This window comes from Anomalospiza imberbis, chromosome 2, assembly GCF_031753505.1.
Source record: "Anomalospiza imberbis isolate Cuckoo-Finch-1a 21T00152 chromosome 2, ASM3175350v1, whole genome shotgun sequence".
In the NCBI taxonomy this organism is placed as follows: Eukaryota; Metazoa; Chordata; class Aves; order Passeriformes; family Viduidae; genus Anomalospiza; species Anomalospiza imberbis.
The window spans coordinates 91,086,653-91,103,872 of NC_089682.1; the positions used below are offsets into that span (position 1 = coordinate 91,086,653).

The 17,220-nt window shown below is 40.0% G+C and overlaps 1 protein-coding gene across 1 annotated transcript in view; it reads left to right on the top strand.

Moving 5' to 3' along the window:
* The first annotated feature begins 349 nt into the window (after positions 1-349).
* Positions 350-17,220, top strand: part of TDRD3 (tudor domain containing 3) — a 93,592-nt gene continuing 76,721 nt past the window's right edge. The window contains exon 1 of the mRNA XM_068182287.1: positions 350-481. Within this exon, the coding sequence (XP_068038388.1) occupies positions 441-481 (41 nt within the window). The 5' untranslated portion in view covers positions 350-440. The remainder of the gene's footprint in view (positions 482-17,220) is intronic.

Genomic DNA, 17,220 nt, shown 5'->3' on the forward strand with positions numbered 1-17,220 from the left:
TTCTAAAAATCCCTCCTCACCCGCAACACGCGTTTTGAGGGCACGGAGGAGAGCCTTTTCCAGAACAACGCTACTGTCAGTAATACCATTCATGGACGAAGCGCGTTTAAACAAACCCTCTCCGACACTACACGGCGCTCCCCCGCTGCGCTGCCCTCACTCCTTCCCTTCCCCGCCATGGCGGCAGCAGCTTCCAAACAGCCGCCGGTCGCGGGCTTTGTTCGTCTCTGCCTGCGCCGCCTCCGCCCCTTCCTTCCCTCCGCTCCCTCCCTCTCCCCTTCCCTCCCTCCCTCCCCCTGGCCGGCCCGAGCGCCCGGCGAGGCCCGCGGGGCGGGGGAACGAGCGGGCCCCGCGTCCCTCCTCCCCCTCCGAGCGAGTGCCGGGGGTCTCCGCAGCGCCCGCCGGCCCCGAGTGCTGCGGTGAGCGGCGGGGGAGGCGCCATGGCCGACCGGGCGCGGGCGGCGCTCTCCGAGTCGGGCTGGTAAGTGGGGCCGAGCTCGGCCGCACCGCCGCCTCCGCCTCGGGGGTGACTCCGAGCGGCACGGCGGGGCGGGCAGTGCCCCGTGTTTGAGCCGTGCGGTGCGGGGGGGCGTCCCCGCCCCAGCTCCGCTGGGAGCCCGTCGGTGGCGGGCAGGGGGCTGCGCCGCCCCAGGTGCGCTCGGGGCCTGGCGCTGGCTCGCCCTGCAGAGGAGCTCCCGGCCCGTCCCGCCGCCGCTGCGGGGAGGGCCGGCGACCCTATCCCGAGGCCACCCCCGAGGTCCCTCGGGATCGGCGGCGGCCTCCCGCCTGCCCCGGGACCGGCCTCGCCCCCTGGCGCCTGCCCGTACTGCTGGGGCTGTTAATTGCACTGTGCGCCCCTTCAGTAAGGGAGGCAAGATGAAAAAGTGCAGTTAAGTGGGGTAAATGAACCACACGTGAGGCTTGAACTCGGGTACTTATGTTTTCTTAAGAGTCCCAGTCGTTGGGCACACAATATCCATTTTGGACCAACGAGTTTCGACGAGTTGTGTTTTTCAAATACCTACTGTAAATGCTTATTTGCTAACCTAGAGGTGAGGTTGCATTGTAGGAAGTTTTTGTTTTGGTTTGGGGCTTTTTCATTTGTTTGTTTGATTGTTTTGTTGAAGTGATTCACTTATTAGTCAATGCTGACTTTTTTCCATAACTACTTGGAAAGTCTTTCAACAAACCTAAAGTTTAGTGCTACCTGCTGAAGCACAAAGCAACATACACAAAGTTATTTCCAGTGGCATGTTGGGGATATTTCTGTTTTACCGTTTACTTTAGTGGTTGTCCTGGATTATGGTTTCTTGTATGTCCGAGATGGAAAACGTTAAAGTGGGTATCCTGTTAGAATAGAACAGGGTAATTTACTTAGAAGGGACCTATGATGATCATCTAGTCAAGTCACTTGATGAATTCAGGGCTGACCAAATCTTGGTATGTTATTAAGGACACTGGCTAAATGCCTCTTGAACATTTGACTGCCAAGCTAGAAAACCTCTTCCAGTATTTGACTATGCCCTCAGTAAAGAAATGCTTCCTTATATCCAATTTGAACCCTCCCTGACACAGCTTTGAACCACCCCTGTTCATCTGGTCACTGGATCCAGGCAGAAAAGATCAGCACGTCCCTCTCCACTTCCCCCACTCAGGAGGCTGTAGAAAGAGAGCGAAGAGGTTTGCCCCTCAGCCTCCTGTTCTCCAGTCGAGACAAGCCAAAGTCTTCAGCTGCTCCTCACAGGGCATGCCATCAGCTTTGTTGCCCTCCTCTGTATTTATACCTCTGTAAGGTATATAAGGACCCTCACATAGCTTTCCAGTTTTTTGCACAGTAGTCCAGGTAAGGCCACACCAGTGCTGAATACAGTGGGATAATCACCTCCTTTAACCCCCTGGTGAAGCTGTGTTTGTTGGGCCAGCTTTTGCTACTTTGTGGTAATAGTAACCAAACAGAGTAATTAGGTGTCCTTTGGTATTCCTCTTGGATAAGTGTATCAAGATCCAAAAATATTGTTCTAAGTGGTTCTGGAGTGCGCAGTGCTTAACTCTGGGCTTTTGCCGAATTGAAAAAATAATAACTAGTTTTGCTACTTTATATAACATTAATTTATTTAACGGGAATTTTGGACTGTGACTTGAAATTTGACCCTCTCCTTTTCTGTACTTAGACCTCTCCAAAAATGGAAAAGTTTTCCATAAAAGTAGTTTTATTTTCTTAGTTTGCTTTTCTTGCTTTCTATTGCCTATTCAAAATTTTTTCACAGTTTTCATCTCTTGAGTTGTTTTACTGCCTTTTCAGCTGAACGCATGTCATTGGTTAATGGCTTTCAAGATTTTGGCAGTACAAATAGGAGGTGCCTCTGAAACAATCTGAACCTCTGCAGTGTTTGCTGCCCTCCTTGGGCACATAGACTCTTGAATGGCTGTCAACAGCTGTTACTCTTGCAGTCCTGTAGGGTGAGAGCCAGAGGCTGAAATTTGAAGGGGCAAGTAATGGGCTCATTATCAGGTCCACTGTAATTATGCCTTGGCCTAGTTGCATTGGGAAGTGTGGTACAAAAGGGGAGGAATTAATACATATACTTTTGAGGAATGTGAGGTGGAGTGGAAAAAGAAATAATGATTTGGAAATCTTGCTTAGCTGTGTTCATCACTTAAAAAAAGAGTAGTAACCTGAGCATCCATGCTTCTAACTGCTTTGCTGTTGCTCTTATTTATGACTTTTCTCGTATTATTAGATCTTAGAGTTATTTAACACATCTGTGAGTGAGCCTTCAGTGATGTTTAATGTAGTATTATGTGTTGGACTACACTGGTGATTAAGTAATGTTTTATACCAAATTGGTGGTTATTGTTGCTGTCACCTGATGTCAGAATGGTAAGTTTTCTAGTACAAAAGCAAAACTGAGTTTATGTGTTAAAATCTATCCCCACTTAAACTGTAAAAGCACTGCATGGCATGTCAAGTAAAAAATGTTGTCCTTGCTTAGCTTAAAATCTGCTAGTTTGTTAAATTCTGCCTGTACTGATTGGATTTTACAGTAAGTTTCTTAAACATTACAAGGTTAGAGGGTTAAGGCATATGCTTGTTTATGTCAGTTTCTGCAACTAGTATTTACCTTTTATAATTCGGAATGAAAAATCAAGTTATTTTTCAAGTAGAACAGTAATAAAGTGTAGTTAATACTGAACAGTAATTATAGATCTATTCCCCTCCCCCAAGCAGGTATTATCAGAGTAATCTGTTATAAAATTGTCTCTGAATTTGTAATGTTTGCCTTCAGCATATCAATTCCATTTTTGTCAGCTTCTGAAAGGTAAATTAGCCCTACCTAGTAAACGTAACAGTGGTAGGTAAAGCTGGGAGACTTTTTTTTTTCTTTTTATGATGATGGTGGTATTTTATGAAAATGAGTAAAAGGCCCCTGTAGTTTGTGTGCGGAGTTGTAGTTTTTCTCAAGACTGAGCCCTGCAGCTCTCACTGGAAGTCTGAATTTTTCAGTGCTAGTTCTTTTTGTTACACACTGCACTCTTCCTTGGAATGAGATATTGGCTCCAGCTAGGGGAGAGATAAGGTGTTTGTATTATGTGTCAGTGAAAAAGATATTCTGTCTTGGAACAGAAGTTCTGTATTAACTTTTTATTTAATTGTCAAACTTGAGGAAGGCCAAGTGGCAGAATCACCTTTTTTATTGTTATAGTTACATTAATGAATTTCAGAACCAGTTTTCCAGTGTTCTTATTAAAATACGGGCCTTAATGGAGCATGAATTAGTGAATCCAGTTTTATTACTAGAACTGAAGTCCAGAAGAACTGCTGAATACATCCCCTTATGTAAAAAATAAGTCATAAAGTACTTCTTATTGGCTTGCAACAGAATTTTTTGTGGTGTATTTTTTTGTTTGTTTGTTTGTTTTTTTAAATTTCTTGGGTGGCATTTCAGAAGAGAAATGACAAGCCAAGACCTCTACAGTGTTCCTAGATCTTTGCAGGACTTGGGAATTTATTACACAGAAATGCCAACGTATTGTCAAAAATGAAATATATGCCATGGCCTACAGCAGGTTTAGCCTGTGGTTCACAGATCTTGAGTCTGGTGATTGATCTCTATGGGAAAGCAAGAGGTGCAAACTGGATAAGTAAAGATTTTTTTAGTACAGCTAAATGTACTTGCAAGTTCTTTGTCAACTAGTGGAGATTTTTTTTATTGCACTGTGTGATGCCATAGAAATTAGTGACTCTATGGCAAAAAATACTGTCTTGTAAAACATAATGTATTTTGAAGATTATGTAAACAAAGCTCTTACTATGAAAAGTTACTTCCAGAGATGAAGAGGAAATGAATTTGTACTAGTTGTTTGGAAACAAAAGAATACTGCTTAACAGTCCCTGAGAAAACCTTTATATTAATGTCATTGTGGTTGTATATTCTTTGTAAGTGAAAAATATCAAGTTCATGTACAACAGACTTTTAAACTGAATTTTTCGTATTTCAGGAAGTGATGTGCTGCATACTGGGTAACTCTAGGTTTAAGATTGGTTTGTTCACATGTATCCTCTTGTAAGACTAATCATCTGATATGATCCAAGCTCTAAAGTACGTGTATGCCTGGAAACACAAGGAAGTTCTCAAAGGGATGAATCTTAACACCACTTTCTAAGAGCACAGCAGGCATTTGGCAAAGTAGTCAGTTCCAGAATTCTGCAAGATTATCTGCTTTTCCCTTGTGTTTTTTTGCTATTCCAATAAAATGTTTTTGGAAATCACAGCTGAAATTGGTTCCTGCATATTGAGCAAGCTCAGGCAGGAGATAAGATTTTTCCTTAGACACAAGCATAATACACATCTCATGTTTCACAGGAGAGATGCATCTCTTTTGAAATTCTTCAGACTTCTTTTGTGATGTGCAAAATCTTATGAAGTTTGGTTAGTACCATAAAAATCTCAAAATGCCAGTAAAAAACAAAATGCCACATCATTACATTTTTTATTTGTTCAGGTGTATCCCTTAATGGCTGATCAGTTTGCATTCCTGCTGGGTCGCCAGTAATAGCTAGTTAGAACCTGAATTCTTCATGTCATTTTCACTCTGGAGGAGCGCAAAAGGTCCAGCATTTTGCATTCTGTTAAGGGAAGCAACACCAAGAAACTAATTTAGATGCTATTTTTTAAATTTCTTTTTAAAGAAGATGAGAGCTGTGAAAAATAACTGTTACTAGCTGGAATTGTTACAATTACAAGAAACAAATTTAGTATTATCATTAAAAGTTGAAAAAAAGTATGGGTAAAATAAGGAGATGGAAGGAGGTAGGGGACTAATGTTTGGAGCACCGCAGTTTGAAGAAGAGAAAACTGAAGGGGGTGAACTTGGTGAGGTTTATATAATCTGCAGGCAGGACATAAAATGAAAGTAGATCTCCTACTCACCAAATCCTACACAGTTATTGCTCACTGAATGCTGCAACGCTAGAATTGGAAAGCACTCACTGAAGTCAGTAGCAGATTGGTTTAAAAGTGGGTGAAATTTTTGACTAAGAACCTCAACCAAAGCTTATTTGCTGAAGACAAATGGTTATCCTGTGAGTTAGTATTGTTGGTTAAAAGATGAGAAACTAGGTAGAGAAATGATTGCTTCCTGTCGGAGCAACATTAGTAGTAGGTTTCTGCTAGGATTAAGGGGTTCATTATATTAAAAAATGTTCTTAAGGAGTGACAGTACTGTGGCACTGTAGCAGTTTGGTGATCTTTGGGGACTGGTAAAATCTGAACTAATTGGGTACTTGCAGCAAACTCTTCCAAAGCCATTGTCCAGTTCTTTCACATGCAAGTGTAGTTTGGTTCTGGTGAATGCCAAATCATGCTCATACAGGGGAATATAATGCAAACCTGTCTACACAGTGATAAGCTCTAAATTTGCTCCTGTTACATATATACATACATGAGAAGGGCAGTGGTCAGACAGCTGTTGGGAATTGTTCACAAAGAATTAAATCATTGTTAGGTTATTATGTTCATCAGTGGTGTGTCAAAATCATTAGAAGTGTGCATTAATGTAATCATCTTAGCACAGCAAGGGTTTAATAGATACTGAAAAAGTGGATGAGAGGTATGGAAGATACTCTGTGCTGGAAGATACTGTGTGCTGAGAAACAGAACAATAGGGGGACAGATGATAGAGATCTATAAAATCCATAGATAATAAAGAAATGATGAATAGAAAGCAAGAGTAGCTGTTTTTCTTAGGACAAGAATTAGGCCACATGGTGAATTAAACTTGCTACCTGATGAAAATTAGAGTAGCTTGTCAAGCAATGTGTAATTAAATTGTGGAACTTATTTGCCACATGTTATTGTGGAGCAGAAAAAGTGTGAGTGAGTTAAAATTGTAATTAGGCAAAGCCAGGTAGGGATAGTTGCACTGAATACTGAACTCTACAGTGAAGTTGGACTACCAGTTCTAAAATGGCTGATAGCCAGGAATTACTGTGGACACTTTATGTCTAGATATTTGCTGTGGTTTTCAGTCTTGACCTGGATCATCTGCCTCTGGCCACCCTTGACAAAAATGGAACTGTGTTAGATAGCCCTAGACTGCATAAGTTAAAACACCATTTATGTTCTTGTTTTTGTGTTGTTAGGTAAGTGTCCTCACATTGTAGTTCTGAAGAAAGGATTTTCTCCTCTTGATTGGAGATTAGGGAAGAGGGAGTGAGGGAGCGAGGATTTGGAGAGAAATGAACTGAACTGTTGAAAACACAGTGAAAAGGCAAAGCAAGTATGACAGTCCCCTATGTACTCCATCTCAGCAGTGATTTCCACTGCCTTGCTGCAGTTCACCCTTCTGGAGTTCATCAGTTGCTGGGAGAGACTCTCCCTACATCTTTTTATGTGAGATCTCGAATCGATTCATGTACTGTCTTGGGGAACACAGACTTCACTTGCTGGTTTCTGTGCTAGGAAGCTAAAACATTAATATAAGATGTCCTTGATTTATAGAATTGTTGCAACTTAGAATGAAGTTGTTTCTACTGTGAATAAAAAAAAAAGGAGGAAAGAAAAAAGCTTACTCGCAGTACATCTGAAGTTAAAGACCTTTAAATTGCTGCAGATCTCTTTTTAATGCCTACCTTTTCAATGTCCTGACTTTTCTTGGTATAGCGTGTCTCACATCGATTCTTTCCAATCAATGCATCCCCTGGAAATGTTTAGGTTTCCCATAGCTAGTCTCATTTTTGGAGTTCTTGGAATTTGATTGTATTGATTCTTGTTTCAGAAGTTATTCACTTAGCATTGTAATTCTTAGGCTTAGCCTTCTTTATGGGATGCAAATACTTAGTTAGGATAAGTGTTATTTAATAGGTTTGACTCAGTGACTTTCTAGTTTCCTTCCTTCTACCTCTTTTTGTGTTGGTGGTCTTCAAAGAACTCATATTAAACACTGCACGTTATCTCCTGTCCGCCGAGTTTCATAACACTTTCTATAATTTTTTCTGTTGTTAAACTAGTTTATATCTTCACATGAGCAAGGTGATGGGGTGGAGCTTGTTACACAATTGAGATTTATTGTTCTGGCTTGATTTACCTCTTCCGTCAGGTAAAATCTTGTTTCTACGTCAAATCTTGTTTTTCAGTGTAGTGTTAATGGATTTTGGTAGGGATTTGAGGGAAAGATAGAATTGGCAACATGCATGATTATTATTTGCCTTTTCCAGCAAACCCAAATGAACTTCCCAATGGAAGGGTTAATTAATAAAAGCAGCAGTGTGTTTAAGAAGTATAAAATTTTCTGAAGGTCAGTATCTTCTCATTTGAGCAAAAGTAGGTTCTTTTAAACTTACATTTCCTGATAATTTAAATTATTAGTCAGAAAACCTGTGTCATCTAGAATGTGGAAATTTGAGGCATTTGGAGTAGATGTTGCATATAGATGAACCGGGCCTCAGGAGAAAGACCTTTGCAAAGTCTGTGTTCTGAAATCATGTTATAAAACTCTTGAGACAGATTTTTTTTTTAATCTCTTCCAGTGAGTACTTGAGCTGGTGGGAGGGTAGCTGGTGATCTTGGCGTAAGGTACTGTTATCATTCATACTGATAACAGAGTGGAACTCATTAGGATTTTCTATGTGTATATTTTGTGTGTTACTGCTGGTTAAAATACAGCTTTATGTAAATAATACATGTAGGAGTACATAGGAGCAAGAAGCTGTCCTGAAGTTTTAGTTAGAGAGAATTAAACTTGGAAACATTGGATATTAAATACCCTATATACATCAGTTATTTTTTTCTGTGATTGTCACAGCAATAAGATTAAAATAAATTTAAGGCTGATTCTCCAAGCTATGCATATTGTTCATACTTTCAGGAATAGTACATTTTCTACTTCTTTAGAGCAAAAGGAGCATATTTAATTCCAGTAAGAGTCATTCTAATAGAGCTGACAGGAAGAAGGAAAGGCTCTCTAGGGGATGAATAGTATATTCATGTTTCTAATCACTTTTTATGTACTTAATGTAATGCATAGTCACGTGGTGTCAGATTTTAGGAGGCCTGGACAGCTCTAGGACTGATGTACAACCTTTGAGTTTCTTTGCACATTTAAGGAAAAAGAAAGTGGTTTAAATAACCACTGGTAAGTAATTGAAGCATGACGGGCGTTCTTGTATTGGCATAATTTTGAACCCTTGACTTTGGGAAATGTAGCCTAGGTTTTGGAAATGAGAGTGATGGCATTAACTGACTGCAAGTGAAGACTTACTGCGGAGCAGACTGCTGAACTCACTTCTTTGTGAGGGAGTGCTATCTGGGGGCAGTGGTCAAGACTGGATTTTTCTTTCTTCTTGTTTGTCTCCCAGTGCTCCAGGAACAGCTCAAGCTTCTAGTGCTGTGTCAGATCCAAAAAAAGCTGTTGAAGAAAGCCAGAGGAGAAAAAGCCATGTGTGTTAAGACAGCTTCAAGATACTCTCTGTGGTGTGGCAGCTGTGTCTTTGGCAGGGCCCCAGCCTTAGTATATTTGTGTTCGACTTAGCACTTTAGGGTGGCTGCCAGCCTTTTCTTGGGAAAATATGAGTGAGAAAGTGTTCACAGCTTGTATCTGAGAAGAAAAGAAAAAAAGAATTTTAAGAATTTTGTTACATGAGCAAAGTAAACCCTCCACAGTGTTGTGACTTTTGTATGTCAAATTATTGTGGCCTGTTGGCCTGTTATGAATCATAGAGTAGCAAATCTTCTCAAGGAGCAGAAAGCTTGCAAGAGCTCTTGTCCAGCAGTTTCTGACTGCAGGGGCTGTTTCTAGCATCTGCTGTTTTACGGCAGTGCTGCTTGCTGGAAGCTTATCTTATCAAAGTTTGGAGTTAGTGAGGTTATCTTGGGCACATCTCTGTGTGTTACCTGGAAAAGTTAGACATTTTTGCATCACAGCTATTACTGTTAGATAACAGTATGCCTGTGTTATCACTAAATCTCTTCTATTAAGTAGTTGTTAGAGACTCATGTTCACTTGTTTTTTTCAGTCTGTTGAAGTTTCACTATGTAATATTCTTTTACTGTTGTAAAATACAATGTGTGATCTTATTGTTTAAATACTTACGGATGTAAATTGGGATACAGCATTAAATCACAGGCTAGAAGTGTGCATTATCCAGTACCCTTATGAAAGGCATTAATAATGTTATTATCCTATTTAATGAGGATATGAAATCACTTAGCTCTGATATTGATGGCAGTGTACTGAATAGGTAAAATACATCTTTCAACAGGTGGATCATCTTGTTTCATGGTATTGATAGTTAGAATGATAGAAATGGAAATTACCATTTATTATGGAAGCACATTTCCACTTCTATTGGTTGATATAGCTGTAATTTCTATTAGGTTCATTGTACAGTGGGAGTGTGGAAGCCTTTAAAAGGCATCAGGGCAGTTAAGTTTACTCAGAGTTTCCAAGTACATACTTTTTTTTTCACTTTTGTGTGATACCGTGTCCAAGACAGTTTTAAATACAAAGCGGAGGTGAACTTTAAACTACTTTTTAGAACTGTAATGCTAATGAACATTACATTTTTCATCTTAGCACACTTTCTGTTATACAGTTCAAAGTAGTAGTGAGTGTGAAGTTTTTGATTTAACTGTTATTTGGAGAAGAGCGCGAGGGGGGAAAACATCAGTGAAGGAGCTGAAGAGAAGGTGGGTGATTTTCAAGGGTCTGGTTCTGACTGTTCAGAGTAGTGATTTCTGAATGAGGCACATTTTGTGTTGAAGTAATGAGCTGCTAAGGAATGTGGAGAGGATTCTTATGTAAAAATATGACCCATCAAGCTGCTTTTCATTGAAAATGGAATGTATAATGAGCACAGTCATGATTCTTGGTTTTCAAACTTATTTAAAGTTGTGTTTTTAAATTCAGATATAAGGTATGATACACAGTCATGTGTAATAAACAGGTAGGTTTTGATAGATTAGAGAATTGCAGTTCAGGTAGTGTAAGAAACAGCCTGGAATTCTGCCTTTTGGCAAATACTTGCCGAATACCTCTGCAACTTTTCACTTGAGTGCTATCTACAATTTTTGATGTGGAATTACATCAGATTTGTTTGTAACTATGAAAATCAGTGTAAGTGAAGGAAGTGGATGCCTCATTGCTTCTACTTAATATTTTAAGATAAATAGGTTTGGGTTTGTTTCATAGTTAAATTGTTCTTGAATATGTAGCATGAAATGATTTCAATCAATTTTTGTGTCATTAAATAGTAGTAACAGTTTGTTGTAATCTCTTTGTTAATGGCCAGAGAAATCTCTCACTCTGAGTTTGGTCTGAAAAATTTCTGGCATACATTTCAGAATTTAATTTTGAAGAATTGTCTAAAATAGAGAGAATAGCTATGGAATAAGCAAATTAAGAAACAAGAACTTGAAGGTTTTTTTATGTTTGAGGATATGAAATGCTTGAAGCTAAGTTTTGTAAATCCACTGAGGTTTCAGTCTTGATCAAATAACTATTGAAGAAATTTGCAGTTGATGCTCATTTGTGATTTTGGAAATAGGGAGAAAGAGTCTCTATTTGTGGTTTTGAGATGGAAAAGATTTCCTTGGAGAATGCTGCTGACAGTTTACCAGTGTCATTTTCTCTGAATTTGGGAATAGAGAAGAGAAGGAAAGATAATGTCTTTCTGAACACTACATTAGTCTCTGTTCTGTTTTTCTTAATTTATGTTTTAGTTCCTAACTAAAGCATGCCACCATATGATCATAACATGACGAAATGGAAAAAGCTTAATTTAGTCTAGAAGAGTAATTGCTGTTATGCTTTAGCTGTGGTCATATTTTCCTCATGCTGTTGTACTAGAGATGAGCTTAGTGCTTTGTAGCTGCATGATTCTACTCTTAAGTGTCTTGCAGTATTTTTTCTCTGTTCAGAATAATTACTGTGTGTTGATGTTGTTTGATTCTTATAATAATAATAGAATTTTTGTCTTTTAATAAGAGTAATAACTTTCTGTCCCTTCCCTTCTCCCCCTCAACTTACTGACAGAACAGAAAGTAATCTTCTGTCAGATGAAGCGTTTCTGTGACTGACTTGGGAAGGAAAGGAAGTCAGAGCTTGAATTAGAGGATCATTCAAAAAAAGCAGGAGAATAAAGAACATATGTTCTTCTCTGGTTACACATCATCTGGCTGGGAGGTTAGATGAATCTTGAATGCTAGAGCCCTTAATTTAAATCCTTTCTCTTCTTGAGCCTGCAGTGCCAAAATACTAAATTGAAAGTATTAATTAAACCAAAGAATATGAAAATAAATTTTAATAGTGAGCTACTTCAGCACCCGATTTTCACCTGTTAACTTCAAATAACATTTAGGTAAACAGTATGAAAAGAAATATAATTTGGTGTCTTACCATGGCAGATTTTTTTACACTTTATTTATAGCAGTAGTAGTGAAGTGCAATGCTTATTTTCTCTTGTGCAAAGTGGTCTTTAAATTTTTACTAACTTTGTGTCGTGGTTTGACATGGAAATGATTTTTTCAGGAAGTTGAGTCAAACCAATCAGTGGTCAAGTTTGGATATTAGCACCTGAAGTGACCACTGAAGATAAGGATACGCCTCTGAGAACACAGGGGGTTAAAAGCAAGAACTCCCAAGAGCTCGCTCTCTTTGGTTCCGGTCAAGGTGCTGTGCAGACCTCCCCTGCCCAGCCATGGTGCTGGGTGGGGGAGGGGAAGCCATGAGGCCTGGTCGAGGTGAGCTGAGGGGTAGAAGGACTGGAACCGAGCCAGCTCCTGTGGACGGAAGGGTGGAGAGAAGCGGAGATGTCTTTGTCATCCCCCCCCCAGCGGGAAGAGATAGAGTCCGGACGGCACCTGTAACTTTGCTGGCGCAGAGGAGAAGGAGCGGGGGGGGGAAGGCGCCCAGCCTTGGCCTTGGGAATCGGCTGCTGGGCAGAGATAGCAGCCGTCCAGGGAGTCTGAACTTTCAACCCTTTCCTGAGAAATGAAAGCTTTGTAAAATATTACTCCTCCTTGATTTGAAGTAGAAGAGAGACAGTCTGGGATCCGAGATGATGGAAGAAGAAATTCTTGAGTTGGAAGGAGATGATGGAGTGGCTTGTGGCTGGACTTCTCTTGTTAGCCACAGACTGAACCAAATTCTCCTAACAGAGGCTGCACTTAAGGAGGTGCGTTAGTGTACCAAGAGACTTGTGTCAGTGATTACCAGCAGAGGAGTAGAGAGAACAGAGGAGAGTTGGAGAAGGTGTAGAGAAGCCCTCTATCTTCAAAGAAGAAGAAGAAGAAGAAGAAGAAGAAGAAAAGAAGACCTCTGTTCTTAGACCCTCAGCCCCAGAGGAAAATGGAGGAGACTGTAGTCCCAAAATGAAAAACTGAACTGTTGTCTCTTTTGGTCCATGGCAAAGCATCCTTAAAGGAGCCCTATGAGCAGTCTGTCCATGCACGGTGGTGAGAGCACTGTGACATGGAAAAGAGAGTGTCACCATGGCAGATTTTCTCCGAGTAGTTGCCATGTGTGACATGGAAACACAAGGGTGACAATTGTGTTTCCTGGGGGGTCTGTGGCACAGGAGAGACTCCTGTCTCCCTTGATGGACTGAGTATTTGATTATCTGAAGGGTGGCAACTTGATCAAGATCCCGAGTGGTGTCTCACTGTTGGGTTTGTTTAGAAATTAGGTGGGAAGAGGAGGGGTGTTTTAGAAGGTCTTCATCCAGGATTTAGTGTTTGTAAATTTTATAGTAGTAGTAGTTTAATAAAGTTCTTTTTTTTTGTTATTAAGCTTGGGCCTGCTCTGCTCTGTTCCTGATCACATCTCACAGCAGTTATTTAGAAAATGCATTTTCATGAGGGCGCTAGCATCGCGCCAGTGTCAAACCGTGACACTTTGAAAAAATGTTTTCTTTATTACAACTCTGTGGGCATAACTGTAAACATTGTAATGAAAGAATACAGTTCATTTCTAATGAAAGAATACAGATAGGAAAATATACTCCTGATAGCATGTTTAGACTGCTCTTAAGGATGCTTAACTTGGTTTGGCAGTAGTTTGGATGATCACCTTTACATTTTTTACAGACCTGTACTTGCATTTAGGATGAGAATACTGTTGATAACATGCTGATGTTTTAGTTATTGCCAAGCAGTGTTTATATTGTCAAGGACTTTTCAGCTTCTCACTCCACCCTACCTGCAAGGAGGCTGTTGGTCACAAGGAGCTGGGATGGGACACAGCCAGGACACCTAACCCCGGTTGTTCCAAGGGCTATTCCATACCATATGGGATGATGGTCAATGCATGTACTAGGGGGAAAGCAGATCAGGGTCTGCTGCTTGGGAAATGGCTGGGCCTTGGCCTATAAGTGGTGAGCAACTGCATTGTGCTTCACTTATGTATATATTAATTAAGAATATATATATATATATTATTTTTCTTCCTTTTGTGTCCTATTAATCTATCTTTATTTCAACCCACAAATTTTACTATTTTTTTCCCCAGCTCTTTTTCCCATTCTACTGTGGATGAAGGAATGAGCAAGTGGCTGTGTTGTGTTTAGCTACCTGCTGGTTAAATCATGACAGTCCTTTTTTTGGCATCCAGCATGGGACATAAGGGTTTGAAATAGTGGAAGATCTGACTGGAGCATGTTGAAACACATTTGTTGTAACTGTAGAGTTATAGAATGGCTTGGAAGGGACCTTAATGATTACCTGCTTCCCTCCAACCCCCTTACCATGGGCGGGGACACATTCCACTAGACTCTAGATTGGATCGCTCAAAACCACATCCAGCCTGGCCTTGAACCCTGGCAAAGATGAAGCATCCACAGCTTCTCTGCACAATCTCTTCCAGTGCCTCATCACAGTAAAATATTCTTTCTAATATTTCATCTTCATCTACCCTTGGTTTACAGTATTGATTTGTGTGTGTAGAGCTGTGTTGTGTATTGACAATATTTGCTTTAAATGTCTAAATGTATATATGTATAAGAGTCTATATGTTGTATAAGTAAGAATACTGTGCTGTTGATCACCTCTGGCGGCTGGGTTGAGGTTTTCATTGTGTTGAATTTTGTATTACTGGCTCCCGGTAACATCGTGGTTGTGAGCCTGCTGTGGTGCTTGAGCTCACACTGCTGTCATCTCCGAGCTTCGGGAGCCATCTACGGGAACCAGGAATAATTGCACTGTGCCCCTTTCCTCCTCAGGCAGTCTTGGCTGCAGGGGAGACACTCCTCCATCTTCCCCCTCTCCTCCAAGCTAATTGCAGTAGCTCTGGAGGAACTTTTAGTATCCTTGGCATGTTTGAACCAGCACATTCCTATTGCTGTGTCTCCTTAATGTGTTTCAGGTTGAAACAACTATTTAAAAATATGACATAGACATTTGCCTCTGGGTTTGGGTAGCTATGGGTGGTAGTAGGGTGTGTGGGATGGTACAGCCAAGTGCCTGGTACAATGGTCACCTCTAAATTTTGCAATTTCACCCCAAACAAAACCAAAAAACAAGGGCAGGGAGTGAATGTACTTCTGAGTCATATTTTGTAAATATGCTGTAAATCTAGTTTTAAAGGTCTGTAGAAATGGTTAATTTAGCACAAAGTAAACAAGACACTTCTGCAGGGTTGCAAATACTGCTCTGTATCCATAAAAAAATTTCTGTAGCGTTAAAATTACGCAGTAGTAGTAATAGGGACGTGTGTGTTTTAAGCATTGATGACTACAGCTGTAAAAGAAACTACTTTCTGCCTGGTGTTTCAGCTTTAATGTACTTCATTGTTTCAGTAGTGATCCTCATCTTTCATCCTTTTCTTAGCAGATTGTAACTTTTTTTTTTTTTTGTTTGTGCCAGTTTTGATCTGTAGGAGGAAAGGATGTGCCTTGAGTGTCTTGAAAAGCTAAGGTTTTTTTAGTGAGAGCACTTGAATTGATTCTCTAAGAGCAGTACCCACTATAGCAGTTATTCTTGGCATCTTTGTGTTGGTCATAAAATTCTGTTTTAAATGTTTCAAATAAAACTGAAGGTATTTTCTTAGCATCTTGCTTTTTTAGACAGGAAACACTGGACATGTTAAGCTTTCATTATTTCTGAAATTATTGTGAAGTGTCTTGAAGGAGTAGTCCAGGTCTTTGACACTGGTATGGAAGATATGCTTTAATAACAAAATAGCAATTAATAATGTTTCCAAGTTTCATTTTGTAGTCTTATGATTCAGTGCTGCTTTTGTGTGGTAATAAAGTAAGATTTTACAGCTTGAATTGAGAAATATTAATAGCCACCTTCATGAGTACAGTTGATAAGCTAAATAAGGTGATTAAAAATGATCAAATTTATACTTGGTCTACTAAAGCTTGAGCCTTTTGTTATTTATATGTAAGAATATTATGTTACATATTACAGTCTCAATAAGCCAGCTTTTAAGTATTCTTGCTGGGAAAAAATGTAGAAAAGGTTCCTCTGAGAAAGTATTTTTGAAAATTAATTATTATAAAGATGCCAGGTTTTTCTTTTTTTGCTCAATATATAATTAAAAGAAAAAAGTTTACTTGGCCAGATTCTGAGGCAATCCTAGTCCCAAGACCTTGCTCAGACAGGGCTAACTTAAGCTAGGTCACCTTGCTCAAGGTCTTGTCTAGTTGAGCTTTGAATATCTCTACGATGGCCTGCTGTAGTGCTTAGCCACTCTTTGGGAAAATTTTTCTATGTCCATTTGAGATTTCCCAGGTTTTAGCCTGTATTTCTTGCACTTTCTCATTTCACTTCACAGCACTCAGAATTGGCTTTGTCTCCTTAAGCCATGTTCAGATGGTGGGAAGGGCAACAATTTCCTTGTCTGGTCTGCTCTTCTCTGCGATGAGCAATGATGCTCTCAGTGTCTCTTCCTATGAACATGGGTTGCACCCCCAAAAACACCTCAGTGGCCTGTCTTCATTTTGGGGATGTTCTCTAATAATGGGGACCCCTGAAACTGGACACAATATATTAGACATGGCTTTGTGTTATGGGGAGAGAAATAATGACATTTTTTGATTTGCTGACTAGAGTCTTGCTGTTGCAGCCCAGCATGTCCTTAGGCTTTACCATCGTATGGCGACACTAGTTTGTGTTCAAATTGTTCTACAGCATGAACCCATAGAGCTACTTTCTGTTCAGCTACTTCCTAGTCTCAGTAGTTGGAAGGAGGAGTATGGCTTGGCTGTTATTGTTGAGCTCTGTGATGTTCCTTTGAACAAGGAATTGCTATGGTGGTACATCCTGCATTGTTCAGTTTTTACTAGTATGTCATCCTCTACACTGTCCCCCCACCCCAAAAAAATTATTTATGTTACTTTTTTTGGATGAAAAGCTGTGCATTTATTTTAAACTTTAATGTGGTCATGTTAATAAAATTTTGACATGCTTATGCCAGCACAAGCTATGCTGATGTGTAGGAAAAAAAATGTAATGTACTTCTTCATTATAGAACATGTATTACATGGAAAGTAAGTACTCTATAATAACAGTCTGGCTGCTTTGTAAACTTCTGATTTCTCTAATTTCTGAACTGGAGTGTATGGAGACCAGCACAAAAGAGCTCTTCATTTTAAGTGAAAGTAATATTTTGAGTTGACTTTGCTACAGGTCCAGGAAGCTTAAATAGTTCTGTTCATGCACATCTTTCCTTGTTTAGTCTTTACGGGGGATGATCTTCAGCTGTCCTTACTGTGTCAATCAA